General features: G+C 50.5%; 5 protein-coding genes across 5 annotated transcripts; 3 read left to right on the forward strand and 2 right to left on the reverse strand.

The window, feature by feature from the left end:
* Positions 1 to 464: 464 nt before the first annotated feature.
* FPRO_02508 (uncharacterized protein) lies at positions 465 to 3,680 on the reverse strand (the record flags this gene model as incomplete). Its single annotated transcript, XM_031227383.1, has 2 exons — positions 465 to 3,295; positions 3,344 to 3,680. 2 exons carry the CDS (start codon positions 3,678 to 3,680, stop codon positions 465 to 467), a joined length of 3,168 nt encoding a protein of 1,055 aa, XP_031077825.1.
* Positions 3,681 to 5,699: 2,019 nt separating this feature from the next.
* FPRO_02507 (uncharacterized protein) lies at positions 5,700 to 7,678 on the forward strand (the record flags this gene model as incomplete). The annotated part of the gene is made up of 3 exons (XM_031227385.1): positions 5,700 to 5,890; positions 5,944 to 7,086; positions 7,138 to 7,678. 3 exons carry the CDS (start codon positions 5,700 to 5,702, stop codon positions 7,676 to 7,678), a joined length of 1,875 nt encoding a protein of 624 aa, XP_031077826.1.
* Positions 7,679 to 8,156: 478 nt separating this feature from the next.
* Positions 8,157 to 8,720, forward strand: FPRO_02506 (uncharacterized protein; the record flags this gene model as incomplete). Its single annotated transcript, XM_031227386.1, has 1 exon — positions 8,157 to 8,720. The coding sequence occupies one exon, from the start codon at positions 8,157 to 8,159 to the stop codon at positions 8,718 to 8,720; it is 564 nt and encodes a 187-aa protein (XP_031077827.1).
* Positions 8,721 to 9,140: 420 nt separating this feature from the next.
* FPRO_02505 (putative SSC1-mitochondrial heat shock protein 70-related protein) lies at positions 9,141 to 11,296 on the reverse strand (the record flags this gene model as incomplete). The annotated part of the gene is made up of 3 exons (XM_031227387.1): positions 9,141 to 10,948; positions 11,005 to 11,203; positions 11,270 to 11,296. 3 exons carry the CDS (start codon positions 11,294 to 11,296, stop codon positions 9,141 to 9,143), a joined length of 2,034 nt encoding a protein of 677 aa, XP_031077828.1.
* A 1,749-nt stretch (positions 11,297 to 13,045) lies between these two features.
* FPRO_02504 (uncharacterized protein) lies at positions 13,046 to 15,174 on the forward strand (the record flags this gene model as incomplete). Its single annotated transcript, XM_031227388.1, has 4 exons — positions 13,046 to 13,065; positions 13,138 to 13,206; positions 13,257 to 15,038; positions 15,090 to 15,174. The coding sequence occupies 4 exons, from the start codon at positions 13,046 to 13,048 to the stop codon at positions 15,172 to 15,174; spliced, it is 1,956 nt and encodes a 651-aa protein (XP_031077829.1).
* Between the last annotated feature and the right edge of the window lie 175 nt (positions 15,175 to 15,349).

Genomic DNA, 15,349 nt, shown 5'->3' on the forward strand with positions numbered 1-15,349 from the left:
AGATGTACTGAAAAGCTTCATTTGATTGTCTATATCGTGAGGCCTCATATTCCCATTGATCTCCCACTGAAAAGCCTATTTCCCCCAGGTACGCCATGCAGCAAATCCCAGGGTTGTATTTTATAGTACCGCATGCCACTCAACGCTTGCCACCCCATCCTGTTCCCAGCCCATGATCCCATCCCAATAATGCAAAACAAAAATAAAAACCATCTCGTGAGAGCCAGGTGTATAGCCTTGCCCGAGAACGAAGAACGAAAAAAGTTAACCCATCCCATGATGTCTGAGCGATCACACTCAGGTTGATGCTGCTCGAGCCCGAAACGACTCACTTCCAGTGAGTTGAGAAAAGGCCTCGTGAGAAAATAACTAAGTAGATAAGGAAGGAAACAAAAACCAAAAACTCCTGTCTCATGCGGTCATTAATGCTCCAGTACCCAACGGGACTGAGGCTTGTTCGTCACTCATTTGAAAAGACTACGCAGATCCATCAACTTTTGCCGAGCTGCCTCCGCCTTGTCTAAGCTCCTGTTTTGGCCGTCCATGCTCAAGCTGGCAAGCTTCATCTTCTTCTCCTGAAGCTCCAGCATCTTCTCTTCGAAACTGTCTCGCATGATGTATCGAACGGTGCGGACAGGACGCTTCTGTCCCAGCCGATGAACACGGTCGATAGCCTGAGCCTCGGCGGCTGGGTTGTATTGCGGTTCCATCACGTATACGCTGTTTCCAGAAGTCAAGTTCAGTCCCAGACCGCCCGCCATGATTGATACCAAAATCACATGGACAGTGTTGTCCTCGCGGAACCTATCCATGGCGGTAGTTCGTTGTGTGCGGCTCATACTACCGTCGAGCCTGGTGAACACGATGTCGTTGGCGTTGAGTGCAAGCTCAATGAGGTCCAGATGAGAAGTCCAGCCTGAGAAAACTACCGATTTGTACGGAGGTTCAGACGGATTCGCCTCACTCGCTGCCTTGGACTTTAAAAGATCTTCGATCAGAGCGCGAGTCTTTGTATGCGGGCCGTCGTACTTGTCGAAATTCTTGACAGCATTTCGTGACTTGGGCTTGGCTGGACCATCATGCTCCGCGTCCACCTCCCTTCGGTGAAGCTGTACGAAAGCATGTCTCACGTAGGCATTGCAGACTGGACAATACCCACTGTTCTCGCCCTCTGGCATCAGAGCCTTGGCCCGTTCCTTAAACGTTTTGATGCAGTTTCGGCAAATGACATGGAAGCAAGGCGTCATGAAACCCAGAATATCATCTTGACCTTCTGTTTCAATATTAGAGCTCTCGTTGGAGCTGATCCTCCTGCTGCATTGAATACATGCGTCGTTGTTGGTCTCCTGCATCAGTGTAAACATCTCGTGTGCTTTCTGATCTGAAAGCGCTGGTTTATCGTCATCGTCGTCATCATCAATGTCGATTGCCATCTCTGCCGACATTCCCTGCAAGGTATCTAGGTCGGCGTCATTGAGTAGATCCTTTCCATGCGCGCAGAGTAGTCGAAGTCGTAGAATTGCTTTGAGAATGTGAATGTAGGTATTGCCGCCTAGCGCCTGGCCATTATTAGTTCCAGCGAGCACCTTGACTCGATCCTGCGCATTCTTTGCGAACAAATCGTAGATACTGCGTTCCTCGGGACTGAAATCAAGTCTCACCACGAGATCCTCTCGAGGAGGCAGGTCGATCTTGTCTTTCAGTCGACGTAGCGTGATTGTATCTACCAGGATTCTGAGTTTGGGCACGATCTCAGGATCGCATGCCTTGAATGGCTCCACAATGTATCGAAGGAACTTGGATCGATCGTGGAATGGGTGAAGCCGAAGGAAGGCCAATAAGGCAGCAAGATCGTCCAACCGATTCTGCACGGGTGTACCGGTGACGGCCCAGCGTCTGTCTGCCTGTAGTCTACAGATGGCCTTGAACTGGAGAGTGCTGTGTTCTCGAATCATGTGAGCTTCATCCAGCACAATCCTGAACCAGCCAATCTGTTCCAACGGATATTGGCCATCCTTCTTCTTCCGACGAGAACTGAGTTCATTCGATACAGAGCCATAGGTGGTAATCACGAGGTCAAAGTTTGCGAGTCTTGCAGGGTCCTTGATCCTGTTTGGGCCATGGTAGATGTGGTAGTCGAGAGCACCAGGTCGAATGTGTTGCTTGATCTGTTCCTCCCAGTTTGTTACCGTACTGAGAGGACAGACAAGTAAGGTGGTCTTGGCGTTCCTCATCAACGGAGTCAAGGCAAGCGTCGGCTGCTGAGATAGGACCTCGTGCTTCGTCGGTTTCTGCTCGGGCGCTTCTGGCTGGACAGGTGCTTGTCGTTCCCACTCATACGCAGCATCGGTGGATGATGTGATCAAGGACAAGATGCTGAGCGTTTTGCCCAGACCCATCATATCAGCCAGAATCCCTCCCCGAGTTTCAGCTGGCGGCCTGGCCTGGTTCTGGCCAGTGATGACATTGAAGTATATCCGCTGGCCAGCGGGGCCGTGTTTGTCTTGCCAGAAAGAAACCATAGTCTTTTCATATGCCTGCGCCTCACGGGGCTTTTCTCTGGTCATCATGAAGAACAGACCTTGCTTCTGGTGCTTAAGCAGAGGCGTCAAGATATTTTGACTAGGTTCCATCTCTGGCAAATCGTCGTTTCGTGTGAGGGAATCGAAGACGCCCATAACTTCTGAACGAATCTCCTCCACGGTTCGGTTGTTGAAGGTGCTGGTGTAAGAGGCATTTTGCCCATCGTTAGTAGGCGCAGTAGAATATACCTTCGGAGGTGGGGGACGGTATTCGAGAACATGAGGGTTCTGAACACGAATTCCCTTCTGGACGAGATAAGGGGCTAACAGCTTCAGGCCAAACTTGCTCAGATGAGCGCCTACGTTCCTAGCGTACTTGAGGGGCCCATACATGACGATGTCGAGGGTATAGGATCGTGAGGTGGGCTGGCCAGGCTCTTCGCCGGGCTTTTTTGGCTGCGGCGGGATTCGACTGTCCGTTCTCAGGTGAATGTTTGAGTCGAGAAGAGGCGCAACGGCACGAGCACCTTGGTTCTCTACCAGACCAATGATCTGCCGTGTGTGGTCGTAGGCTTGTATCTTAAGCGATGTATCACCTACCTGCCGCTTGAGCACGACTTTGATTGCAGGCTGGTAGTTCGGACCCCAGACACTCTGTTGGGTACCTGGCTTTGGCGAAGGGACTCGAGTACAGCCCAATGAAGCCTTGATCATTCCGTAGCAAACCTCTTCCTCGCGTGGATCTTGAACGACCACGTCCTCATCGTCATTTCCTAGCTGTGTTAGCAACATTGCATAAAGTGACTCTCGACGGGACTTACCACTAGTGAGATCAACTGTCATGGCTGGTGACGCAGTTGCACTATTGGCTTCCTTTCGTTTGTCTGTAACATATTGACCCAGAATTCCACTTCCGCCCTGTGCTGGAGGAGTCATAAAATTGTGGACTCCCTCGCTGTCTTCGGTTCTCCTTCGCTTTGGCTGAGGAACGACAGAGCGATGCTGAACATTATTCGCACGCTCGATGAAGTGGCCTGCACCGCTGAAACCATTGGCATAACTACTACCTGGAGTGGAAGAACGACTGGAGGGGCCGGCAGATGGAGTGTCATTAGGACTGGAGAACTGAAACACCATGGAGTTGTTGTGCATGTTCATGTTCATTTGAGGTCTGGTCTGCATTCTCTGAGCAGGGTGACCATGATGAAGAGATGAAGATGGCGAGAACTGGCCTTGGCCGGAGTTTACGAGGTTAGGAGTTGAAACCGCCCTCTGGTTCGGCTGCAGTAGAGCAACTGGATTCCATGGTGGAACGCCGCTTGCAGAGTGAGATGGTTGACCTGGATGAAGTTGGTTAGCTCTGATTAATCTGAATCTGATTCATGATGAGATGGAACAGGATGAGATTGGAATTTGTTGGTTGAGGAACTGGGAGGATATTGATTGGAGGGGAGGAATATACCATTTGTAGCCATCCTTTATGAAGGCCGCAGGTGGCAGGCGGCTACTTGCAGGATGCAGTTCAAGAAGGGTGTTGTGCGGGCTGGTTTCATGAGAAGAGGTACCGTTCTCATGAGAAGTACCTTGTATTATTAGTACCTATAACTCGGGGGATGATGAGTGCTTAAAAATGGCAAAGATGGGATAAAAAAGAGAGTGCAGAGTGCAGAGTGCAGCAGTGAAGATATATTTTAAACGATCACGTGCATGCACTCTCAGTTGAACGTGCTTGAGGTTGAGTCGAGTTGAGTTGCGTTGAGTTGAATGTGAAGAGGCAAGACGATGCAAGGCGATGTGATGCGATGATAAGCCGCTGGGGCCTCGTTATCAAGGACGAGGGGCAAAGAAGAGAAACAGGAGCTCCAGTTTGTAGAGATGACAGAAGCTGCAGGTGAATATTGTAGAGAGTCAGGGTATCTCTACATAGAGAGACGGCGACTCTAGAAAAGGAGTCGAGGTTTCCAAGGGCGAAGCACCAAAAGACATTTGCTTGATCTTTTAGAGCGCTGAACTTGGGCTGTAGATTTGGAAGCACATCCCCTGGATGGCGCGTGACAAAGCGTGACTTTCACTTCACCTTGGAGCTCTCGAGATGGAGATGCAGTGGTCACGCAGCCAAAAGAGCCCGCGCTGGGCGCCTAAAACTAAACCAAGACGGGTGAAAGGTGCCCACCAAACCGCGAGCACATGATCAAAAGACGGGACGCAATCGAGGCTTTTTCCCTCTCGATTCTGACTACATCTACATCTACGGGCTGTTTATCAGATCTATCTCCCTATGGGCCAATAACAGGTTCAGCAATCAGTAACAGCCCAGGCTAGTCAAAAAAGATGGTCTCATAACAACAAGAAATAACACGTAATTCCTGATATACAGACTGAAGCTATCTCGATCCATCCCATATCCCACATCCCACGACTAACACCACTCACCCATTCACTCTACCAACATTTGGGTTTCAGAAGCTCCATACTAATTCTGCATGTGGCTGTTTTGATCCCCCGATAGCCTTTAAAATAAATACGTCAATCATGTGAAAGAGGCCCAAACACAAGCCATTGCTTACTCTCTATACCAACTAACTCATCTAACAATACCTACCTATATATCCGTGTTCCCTGCCATCATCAGTCCATAATGGATCGATATCCATGATTCTTACAAGATGATTTAGTGGTTCTATACTAAATGTTTATATAAAGGTGTGTTAAACCTTGTATGAACTTGAAGCAGGGTATACCATAGTATGAGGAATGATGATGAGATTCTCCCACTACTAGACTAGCTGATCTGTTCTTCAACAAATAATTAGCCTTGCCTCTAGAGTCCCTACTACTACATATCAATAGAGAATTGAGGTTGAATTTACATATTTAACAGAGTCAGTGAATAAAATCGAGAAATTCTCACCCAAATGATGCACATCGACTGCGCCGCCACTAACAATTTACTGCACCTCCATTAACTAACTCGGCCGTGAAATTTTTGTGGATGAGCAAAGTGCCCCGCCATTATCCCCCCGCTGAACCTCCACGTCAGGCAAAGCCTCATCAGCCCTTAATCAACCTCACTCCAAAGGCCATCGCAACGAATTTAAAGGGCCTCTCCCTTGCACCGTTAATTGCACTTGTCGGTAACAAACCAGGGTCTTCAAGTCGCCCTCGTCATAGGCAGCCATGGATATCACCAAATTCGTCGTCCAAGGCCGCGACCAGGCTCTCCTCTACGGCGACTACTCGACTTATCACAAGAGCTTGTCCAAGAAACTGCTGAGCTGCCGCAAGAAGCTCAACATTGCCACCAAGAATCGCGGAAAGTTTCACGACCATGACAAGGTCACCGCGGAAAAGATCGTAGAGAACCATGAGTAGGCACATTCCGAGACTCGAAATCCAAAATACTAGCCTGACACGGAACCAGATATGTCCATCTACTTCTTCTGACAAGCGAGCGAGCGTGGGCTCATACCATGAGCATGAAGTCCGGTCATGCTAGCGACACCAAGGGAATCACAGGCCGAACCCGATCGCATATTGCCTCTCGTCTCACCAAGGCCACACGTGCTGCCGATGAGCTTGTCGAAGCCCTCTCTCAAACCGACGTATCTGGCGCTTCCCAAACCGATCTCCTCGAGGCAATCGCATACGCTTCTCTCATCCGTGGTACAGCTGCATTTGAGAAGCAGAGCTGGGAACCGAGTTTGCGCAACTATGCCACGGCACGTGTCATCTACAGTGCGCTTGCAACCGCAACCAATGGCGACCTATACAAGGACTTGCTCACCGAAACCATCGATCCGTCTATCCGATACGCCGCCTACCAACTCCAGACACCTCGAACTGTCCCGATTCCCATCATTGCTCGGAAGGCGTTCCCTCAATCGGACTCCAACCTCGTCAAGCAGATCAACGATATCGACCCCACTATTCTCAAATCAGACGAAGCAAAGGCCAAGGATGGAATCGCCAGTGCTGAGGGCGCACCTAAGACCCTGACTTGGAGGTCTCGGGAGGTCAACATCGAAGATGCCCAGATTGCGATGGCGTGGGGTGCTGTGCTCGCTGCGAAGGATCGACTGGCCAAGGATCTTGCTGAGCCCAAGGGACGAGGGCCTTACGAACTTGCTGGTGCTTATGACGAAATTCTCATGCTCAGCCAGGATGCTGTTGATGCTACCAAGCAGGCAATTGACGAGATGAGGGCTGAGGGTGTGGAACAAGGTGATGCCAGGATGCAGAGTCTACAAATTACACGTACGGCTGTCAACTTCGAGACGATCAGCTGGAGAATTGGTCGCAGCAGAGTTTTGACAGGAGAACACGACGGTGCCCCTGAGGAGTACAATGTGCTGAGGAAACGAAAAGGCAAGCCAGCCCCAGAAGCAGTCAAGCCTGTAAAGGATATTCCTACAGGCAAAAAGCTGGCTAAGCTGAAAGAGAAGGTTGCTCTCTATGACGGTATTCTGCAGAACATTGAGTCTATCACAGAACTCCCTGGTGTCGCCAATGACCAGGGGTTGGCTAAGCAGATTGCCGCCTACGTGAAGTACTTCGAGGCTCTCAAGTAAGTCACAGCCTTAAACTAGCATTTGCGTATTTTCTAACAAAACTCTAGGGCTCTGGCTATCGCTCGTTCACATGCCATCTCCAGCAACCTGGCTGCTGCTCTAGCTCTCATCAACCACGCAGACGGTCTTGTTGAGGAGTCTCAGTCAAGCATCTCATCTTCTGATGGGTCATCAAACCGCACTCCCCTCAATCTGACGGTGTCCGCCGAAGACGTCGAGTATCTCCAAACTCTTCTCAATGGCGAGCTTCAACGTCACCGAGCTATTGTTCACGCCGACACCCTCCGCAAGAACCGCGAGCTGAGCACATCAGATGCCTTGAAGCAGCCTCTTATCGGAAGTCTGCATCAGTACCCCGTTGGTGGCGTTAACCTGTCGCACATCGTCGAATTCCCCCCCAAGCTTGCCGCAATCCCTGTGAAGCCTATCTTCCTCGACGTGGCATGGAACTACATTGATTATCCCAACAAGGCGCCTAAGCAGCAACAGCAACAACAAGCGGCAGCGCCCGCTCAGGCGGATACACCTGAGAGGACAGAATCACCAGCTCCATCGAAGAGGGGTTGGTTCGGTTTCGGAAGATCGTAGTAAAATATATTTTGCAAAGCAATTTATTGACGTCGCGGATTCCTTAGCACGCTTTCCATATGTCTTATCCACTTTTTGCTGATGGCCGAATTCGTTGTGAAATGTCTTATATATCCATCCCTGTTCCTTGTTGTTGACTAGTTGCTTGGTCTCATTCTACTCCATTCCTGTACAAGACAAGACCTTGGTTCTTCGCCGTAGCTTGCTTTGTGACTGATAGGACCTTGTTTGTTTACTGTTGGTCATCTCGTGATACTCGTGGTGATACTTTTATCTTTCCATTTTCAACTTCACCTTCGCTTCACTTTCGATCGTGATCGCAAGATGCTTGTTGGGCCTCTACACCAAGCGGTCCAAGCTCTCTGATTTTTCTTAGCCTCACATTCATTTTCACTCAGGCTCACATTCTCTTGTCTTTGTTCTTTTTTTTGTTTTGCTTTACTCACTCTCATTAAATACCTATTAAAACCTGCGCATGATGGACCAAGACCCAGCGTTGGAAATACCATCGCGAGACTGGCATCCCAAGCACACCTCGATACATCCTTATCCAGCGACAATCATCGCCATAATAGTCGTTCTCGCCGTCGTATCTCTCTTCGTTTCAGTCCTCCGTCAACTCCTCGAGCGTCGCCTTTCCCAACGCCGCGGCTGGTTCCTCGACACCACATACCCCCCGCCCTCACCAACACCATCGTCGTCAGGCGGAAGCAGCAGAAGAAGCAAAAAGAAAAGAAACGAACAAAAAGTGAGACCAGTCTCTGAGGTCGAGATCGAATCTCGCCAGCTTCTGTTTGCGGATACTGCTTTCCGAGGTGAACGAGTACCGCTTCAGAATCCTAATGAGCGCGTGTCACTTTACCATACTTTCCAGTTGCCAGCACCACATACATCAAGGCTAAAGCCTGCGCGTTCGATGATGGAGTTAAACGGAGGGAATCCACTAGAGAGTGTGGGGGATAAAGAGGAACAGAAGAAAGCCAAGACAATTCACTGGCATGGTGTAAACAGACTTAACACTGCTTGGGGATGGATGTCATGATGTACCACGATCATTCATATCTCATAAAAATCAACATATTTAACACAGTTACAATCGTAAGTAAAGGAACATGCTTGCATAAAACATCAAGTCATATTGAGTACCATGAAGGTAAACATGTTTTGAGGGGGGATGTGCGATTAGTCTACCTATAGGCAAGTCATGATACAGATATACAACATGATCCCCCATTCCGTGACATCATCTCAGAAAAAAACAACCAAAGATCTCTCTCAATAGAGGTTTTAAAGCTCCAACGCCAGATCCGCCAACCCTGAAACATAATATGGGTAAAAAGTGTAAAAGCGGCTAGGCGGGATATGAATACAGTGAAATACAGGACAGGCGAGGGATCTGAGCCGCACAGATCTCTCATCCTCAGATATTGTAACAGGTTTTTATAACACAGAATCAAGACCCTTAAGGCTTGTTCTCATCCTTCTTCTCACCCTCTTGAGACTGCTCAGAGGAGGAAGACTGCTCGCCGCTGCTCTCGTTGCGGGCCTTGTGCATCTTGTCGAAGAGGTTCAAGCTGGCAACCTGGAGCTCATCGGTCTTCTCCTTGATCTCGGCGGCGGTGGCGGTGCCCTCACCAGAGAGGTTCTTGGCGACGAACTCACGGAGAGTGGTGATCTTCTCCTTGATGGAGTCGGCCTCAGTCTTGTCGAGCTTGTCAGCATACTCGTTAAGAGCACGCTCGGTATCGTTCAGGACGCTGTCAGCACGGTTGGCAGCCTCGATAGCACCCTTGCGCTCCTTGTCGGCCTCAGCGTACTTCTCGGAGTCCTCAACCATCTGCTCAATCTCGCTCTCAGAGAGACCGGAACCGGAAGCAATGGTGATGGACTGGTCCTTGTTGGTGGACTTGTCCTTGGCGTGAACGTGGACGATGGAGTCAGCGTCAATGTCGAAGGTCACCTCGACTTGAGGGACACCACGGTGGGCAGGGGGGATACCAACAAGCTGGAAGTTTCCGAGAAGCTTGTTATCCTTGACGAGCTCACGCTCACCCTGGTAGACCTTGATCTCGACGGCAGTCTGGAAATCGGCTGCGGTGGAGAAGACCTGAGACTTTTTGGTGGGGATAGTGGTGTTTCGGTTGATCAGACGGGTGAAGACACCACCGAGGGTCTCAATACCGAGGGACAGAGGGGTAACATCGAGGAGGAGGAGATCCTTGACCTCACCAGAGAGGACAGCACCCTGAATAGCAGCACCAATGGCAACAGCCTCATCGGGGTTGACGGACTTGGCGGGATCGCGGCCGAAAATGCTCTTTACGGACTCAGCAACCTTGGGCATACGGGTCATACCACCAACGAGGATGACCTCCTGGATCTCCTTAGCGGAGAGGCCAGCATCCTTGAGGGCCTTGCGGACGGGCTCAATGGTGCGGGTGATGAGAGGGTCAACCATCTTCTCAAGCTGAGCTCGGCTGAGCTTCATGTTGATGTGCTTGGGACCAGAGGAGTCGGCAGTGATGAAAGGAAGGTTGATATCGGTAGAGAGAGAAGAAGAAAGCTCGATCTTGGCCTTCTCAGCAGCCTCACGGATACGCTGGATAGCCATGCGGTCACCAGACAGGTCAATGCCAGAGGTCTTCTTGAAGTCCTGGACAAGGTGGCGGACGAGGTGGATATCGAAATCCTCACCACCGAGGTGGGTGTCACCGTTGGTGGACTTGACCTCGAAGACACCGTTCTGGATCTCGAGGATAGAGATATCAAAGGTACCACCACCAAGATCGTAGACAGCGACAACGCGGTCAGCCTCCTTCTCGAGACCGTAGGCAAGGGCGGCGGCAGTAGGCTCGTTGACGACACGGAGAACGTTGAGACCGGCAATTTGACCGGCATCCTTGGTGCTCTGTCGCTGAGAGTCGTTGAAGTAAGCGGGGACGGTGACGACGGCGTTCTTGATGGGCTTGGAGAGGTAGGCCTCGGCGGTCTCCTTCATCTTGTTGAGGACGAAACCACCAATCTGAGAAGGAGAGTAGTTCTGGCCACGAGCAGCGACCCAGGCGTCGCCGTTGGTGTGCTGGACGATCTTGTAAGGGACCTCCTTGATATCACGCTGAACCTCAGCATCCTTGAACTTGCGTCCTATTAATCGCTTGGTAGCGAAGAGGGTGTTCTCTGGGTTGACGACGGCCTGACGCTTGGCAGCGACACCGACAAGTCGCTCGCCATCCTCGGCGAAAGCAACAACTGAAGGAGTGGTTCGGGCACCTAATTGAGCAATGTTTAGTGGTTGTCCGTGAGACGAATTGGCATGTAAAACCAACCTTCTGAGTTTTCAATGATGCGGGGGACCTTGCCCTCCATGATGGCGACGGCAGAGTTGGTGGTACCAAGATCGATACCGATCACGGCACCCTGGACCTTGCCCTCGGACTCAGTGGACTCATAGCGAGCGAACTTGGCAGCCAGAGGAGATCGGGTGAAAGCAGCCGAGCGAGCGGCGAGAGGGGAAGCTCGGGGAAGCTGATGCGATGGTCAGTACAATGCAATGTGGGATGAAGCGATTGCGGTGTTAAGAGAGAGACTTACAGCCCTCGACAAGCGCGAAGCCAGCATTTTGATTATGGGTATATGGGTATAGAGTACAGGAAAAGAAAAAGGATGAAGGCGCAAGTCGGAGAGTAGATGGGAGGAGGTGGTGTTTTAGAGGATTGAGTATGAATGGAGATGATGGAATCGAGAGGAACGAATTTTTTTACTCGAAAAAAGCTCTTTCCCCGGTCGGTCATAGAAGCCAAAGGAAAGAGGCAAGCACCGGGTTGTCTCCACTAAACCGGCTAGGTTCGGACCATGGTTATTCCTGTAGAGGCCCACTCCGTAGTTGGTAGGTGAAAGATCTGGTAGAATCAACGGAACGGCTCCTGATAAAGCATATCACGAAAGTCAACTGACAACAGACGATCTATGTAGAACGAACATACAACGACTATCTGCGCTTAAATTCAGCTTTAAACTATTAACTACTCGACCTCCTACGCTTCTCAGTTCATGATACAAAATGCCCTCTCTTCTCGACCTTGTATCCCGAATATGCGGAGCCAATGGGGATCGGACGCAATGAGAAGACCCGCGCTGCACGCCTAGGGCCTCGAGGCACGCTAATGAGAAGTGCTCCTCTTTCCCCCAGAAGATGGCTGAGAAAAGCTTCACCACACGTGATGAATGCTTCGGTGTTACCGGAAAAGTAACGGATTTGGCTCGGGCATGTCAAGAAGTTCATAACTCGGGGTCTTGCACGAAGCTGTCTGTCATACGCGAGTCAGCTAGTCTAAGGTAGCTTGATACTGGTGTCATGATATAGAATGCTTTCAGAAAGTATTATAGCTGCAAGGCTGATGACGGCATGGACAGCTTTGAAAGCCAGTGTTCGATGGCTTCACATGTCACCAGTTGACAATTCCATCTTTAGATAGTGACATAGTATACTCAGGGACAGCAAATGCTTCTCAGTTGTCGTCGTTGTTTCCGTTGACTGTTCTTCGTTACGACAACCGCCCCTCGGGGAGCAAGAAAACGCCGGACCTTAATACAGGGTGTCAAAATAAACTCAGCAAGACATATCCTAAAGTTATGCAAATTTACCTAAGTGTTTTTGTCATCTAGGATCAAGGTCCTGAGTTTTCTTTCCTCCCCTAGCCGCCTTCTAACATCTCTAGTGGTGACGAGCAGTGATATAATTCATGATGTTCCATGGCCTGTGCGTATTCTCCATCAGAGACACCGAGAACTAGCTTCATCTAAGCAGAACCCTGGATTGAGATGTTTTTCCATAGGTAGTTACACAATTCCCACTACTAACCAGTAGTAAATAATGATAGTCTGGCGTATCAAGGGTACTCAAATATCTTCAACTCGAGAGAAAAAAGTGATGTGGTTAACACTGAATTGAGCTGTACCTGATCTTGGCTGATCATTCAGTTGGGGTCGGTCCTGAAATTATCCCGTAGACCTCGCCCATTAAATCAGATCAAGCCAGACGTCATTCGCGCATGCAACCTTCATAACCCACATCACTAATCGCCCGACTCGGCCAACGACATTTCTTCTATTACGCTCCCAGAACCGTCATTTCGCATCGGAAACAAATAGACAACTCGATAATCTTATACTCCCCATCATCCGCGCTCTGCCTGTCGCATTGTTCGCCACAACCGTGCCGCTCGCGTTGCGCCTACTAGCCGCCGGCGATTTGGAGAGCTCGACAACTCATACGCAGGACAAACCCTCATCGTATCGATATTCAGCCACCGGGTAGCTCGCAATTCTCCGCATTGTCGCTCCCTTTGAGGGGCGGCGTGGTCCAAGATGGCGATAGATGAGAACGAGTATGGCGACCCTCATAGCCAACGAGCTTATCAATCATGACCATTGATTGTCTCGAGACTAACATCGTCCAGCATGTACCCGACCGATGCCCTCGTTTCGAAGCATGCGCGGAAACATTACCGCATCCCCGTGCGCTCACAGTATGTCATAATCCATCTTGTGGTAGCGCCATCATGCTCATGATATCCAGACATTGGCAGTTACGGTCTCTCGTTAGCGCCGAGAAGCAGGACATTGTCTACTTTCCAGGTGGCAACGGCAGTAACCATGTCCAACGGCTGAACACAACAACCCGAGAATGCGAAACTATCAAACTTCTCACTTTTGCGCCTCGATGCCTCGTCGCCGAGAAAGGATGGCTATGCTGTGGGAGCGAGAGTGGCGATTTCGTGGCAATTCGACTCGATGAAGGAAACGATGATGGCCATGGAATCCTATCAGAACTCGATCCGGACACTCGACTTAGCCTGGGACTCGACTCGTCCCGTGATGACCCTATACTCTCTCTTCTCAACCGCGCGAGACGGAACAACAAAACCCTGATCGCGAAAAGTATGAAGTTGGCCAAGGACCGGGTAAACTGCATTACACTTTGGTTCCCGCCAACAAGGATGCCAGCGCACGATAGGGCGTATAAGGAACCTGTGGCGGTATTGGCTAACAACGACCGTACTGTTACACTGGTGAGCCTCAACGATTTTGACCAGAAGGAGAAAACAGAGGCATTGGATATCATCACCTACCCAGACTTCGTGAATCGCGCACTCATCTCTCCAGACGGCCGGCTTCTGATCGCCATTCTCGACGACCCATATCTGTATGTCCATGAGAGAGTCAGGAGCGTCGCAGAATCTCCAGCGACGAGATCAAGTGAAAGTCCTACATACCAATGGGAACAGACACAGAGAATACTTCTCAAGAGCCAAAAGAAAGACGACAGAACAGATAGTCGAGGAAGTTTCGCCGCCTGTTTCTCTGAATCGGGAGCATATCTCGCTGTTGGGACCCAACATGGCACCATCTCCATCTTTAATGCTGCACTTCTCGCAAATCCTAATGCCGACCCCCTTATTACAACTTTTCCGTCTTCACGTCCTCACAGTGGCCCCGGTGCTATTCGAGATATGGCCTTCTGCCCCGGACCATTCGGAATGCTTGCCTGGACAGAGGACAGAGGCAATGTTGGCATTGCTGATATGAGGAGCAATTTTTATGTTCGTCAAATTGTAAACATTGAAGAACCGGTCTTTGAGCACATCAACATCCCAGACCGAAACACCATTGATCCCCGACTTTTGGATAGCCGCCGCGAGAGAAGGGATGCTGCCCTCGGATCAGGCGCCACAGAGACTGGGAGACGCCGAGATGTGATTGACACTCTTAATACTCCTTTGACTTCCAACGAGACACTTGTACTTGAGGCAATGCAGCTTGGTAGGCGTAGTCGTGAAAGGGCTGCTCAAAGAGTGGCGGCGGCAGCGGCGGCGGACGAGAGGGCTACAGGTGGTCCGACTAACTTTTGGGCGGCCAGGTCAGCCCGTCGAACTATTGGCAACGATGACAGTGAGCGGCCTATGGCTCGAAGGAGCAGTAGTATTGGTCGTGCCATGGGAGAGCTGCTGGGCAGCAATTACAACAGACGCCCAGTGACAAGAACTCCACGCGAAGCCTCCGACACCCCGGAAATTGGAAGGAGGCCAGATCGGTTGATGGAGAGTCTCGGTGAAACAGTGGCCATGCTTCGGGAACAACGGCAGCGCCAAGATTCATCCTACCTCACTGTGCTTGAGATTCTCCAGGCACGAGAGCGAGGCGACGACCGCGACCTCGACGATACAACGATCATAGTGCCGCTTATCAACCAGGCGGTGAATCCGGTGAATCGATGGGAGGATGACCACGGCGTCTTCGAAGTCCCGCCTTCGCCGGACAATACTGCCGGGTTGGCGTGGAGCGAAGATGGTCGTACACTGTAAGTCTCCTTTTGGTCATTCTGTATATGCTTTTTACTAACATGGCGTAGCTTTGTTGGTGCACAGAACGGCATTTACGAGCTCCACGTGGACACTCAGAGCAGGAAGTTCTTCCCGAGCGTTTCGATGAGGTAAAAGGCCAGAAGACAACGAGTGGACGCAACCTTTGTGCTGGCGCAGGCGGTTTTTAATGGCAGCTTTGGGGTGATATCTTGATTTACCAAAAGTGATGACCAGTGACGACGGTTCAGTATTAGCATGGGCACAGGATACCTTGAGTACATTCCTACCTCTTTCTTGACATGGCGTT

The sequence above is a fragment of the Fusarium proliferatum genome (assembly GCF_900067095.1).
Source record: "Fusarium proliferatum ET1 genome assembly, contig: FPRO_scaffold002, whole genome shotgun sequence".
Taxonomy (NCBI): Eukaryota; Fungi; Ascomycota; class Sordariomycetes; order Hypocreales; family Nectriaceae; genus Fusarium; species Fusarium proliferatum.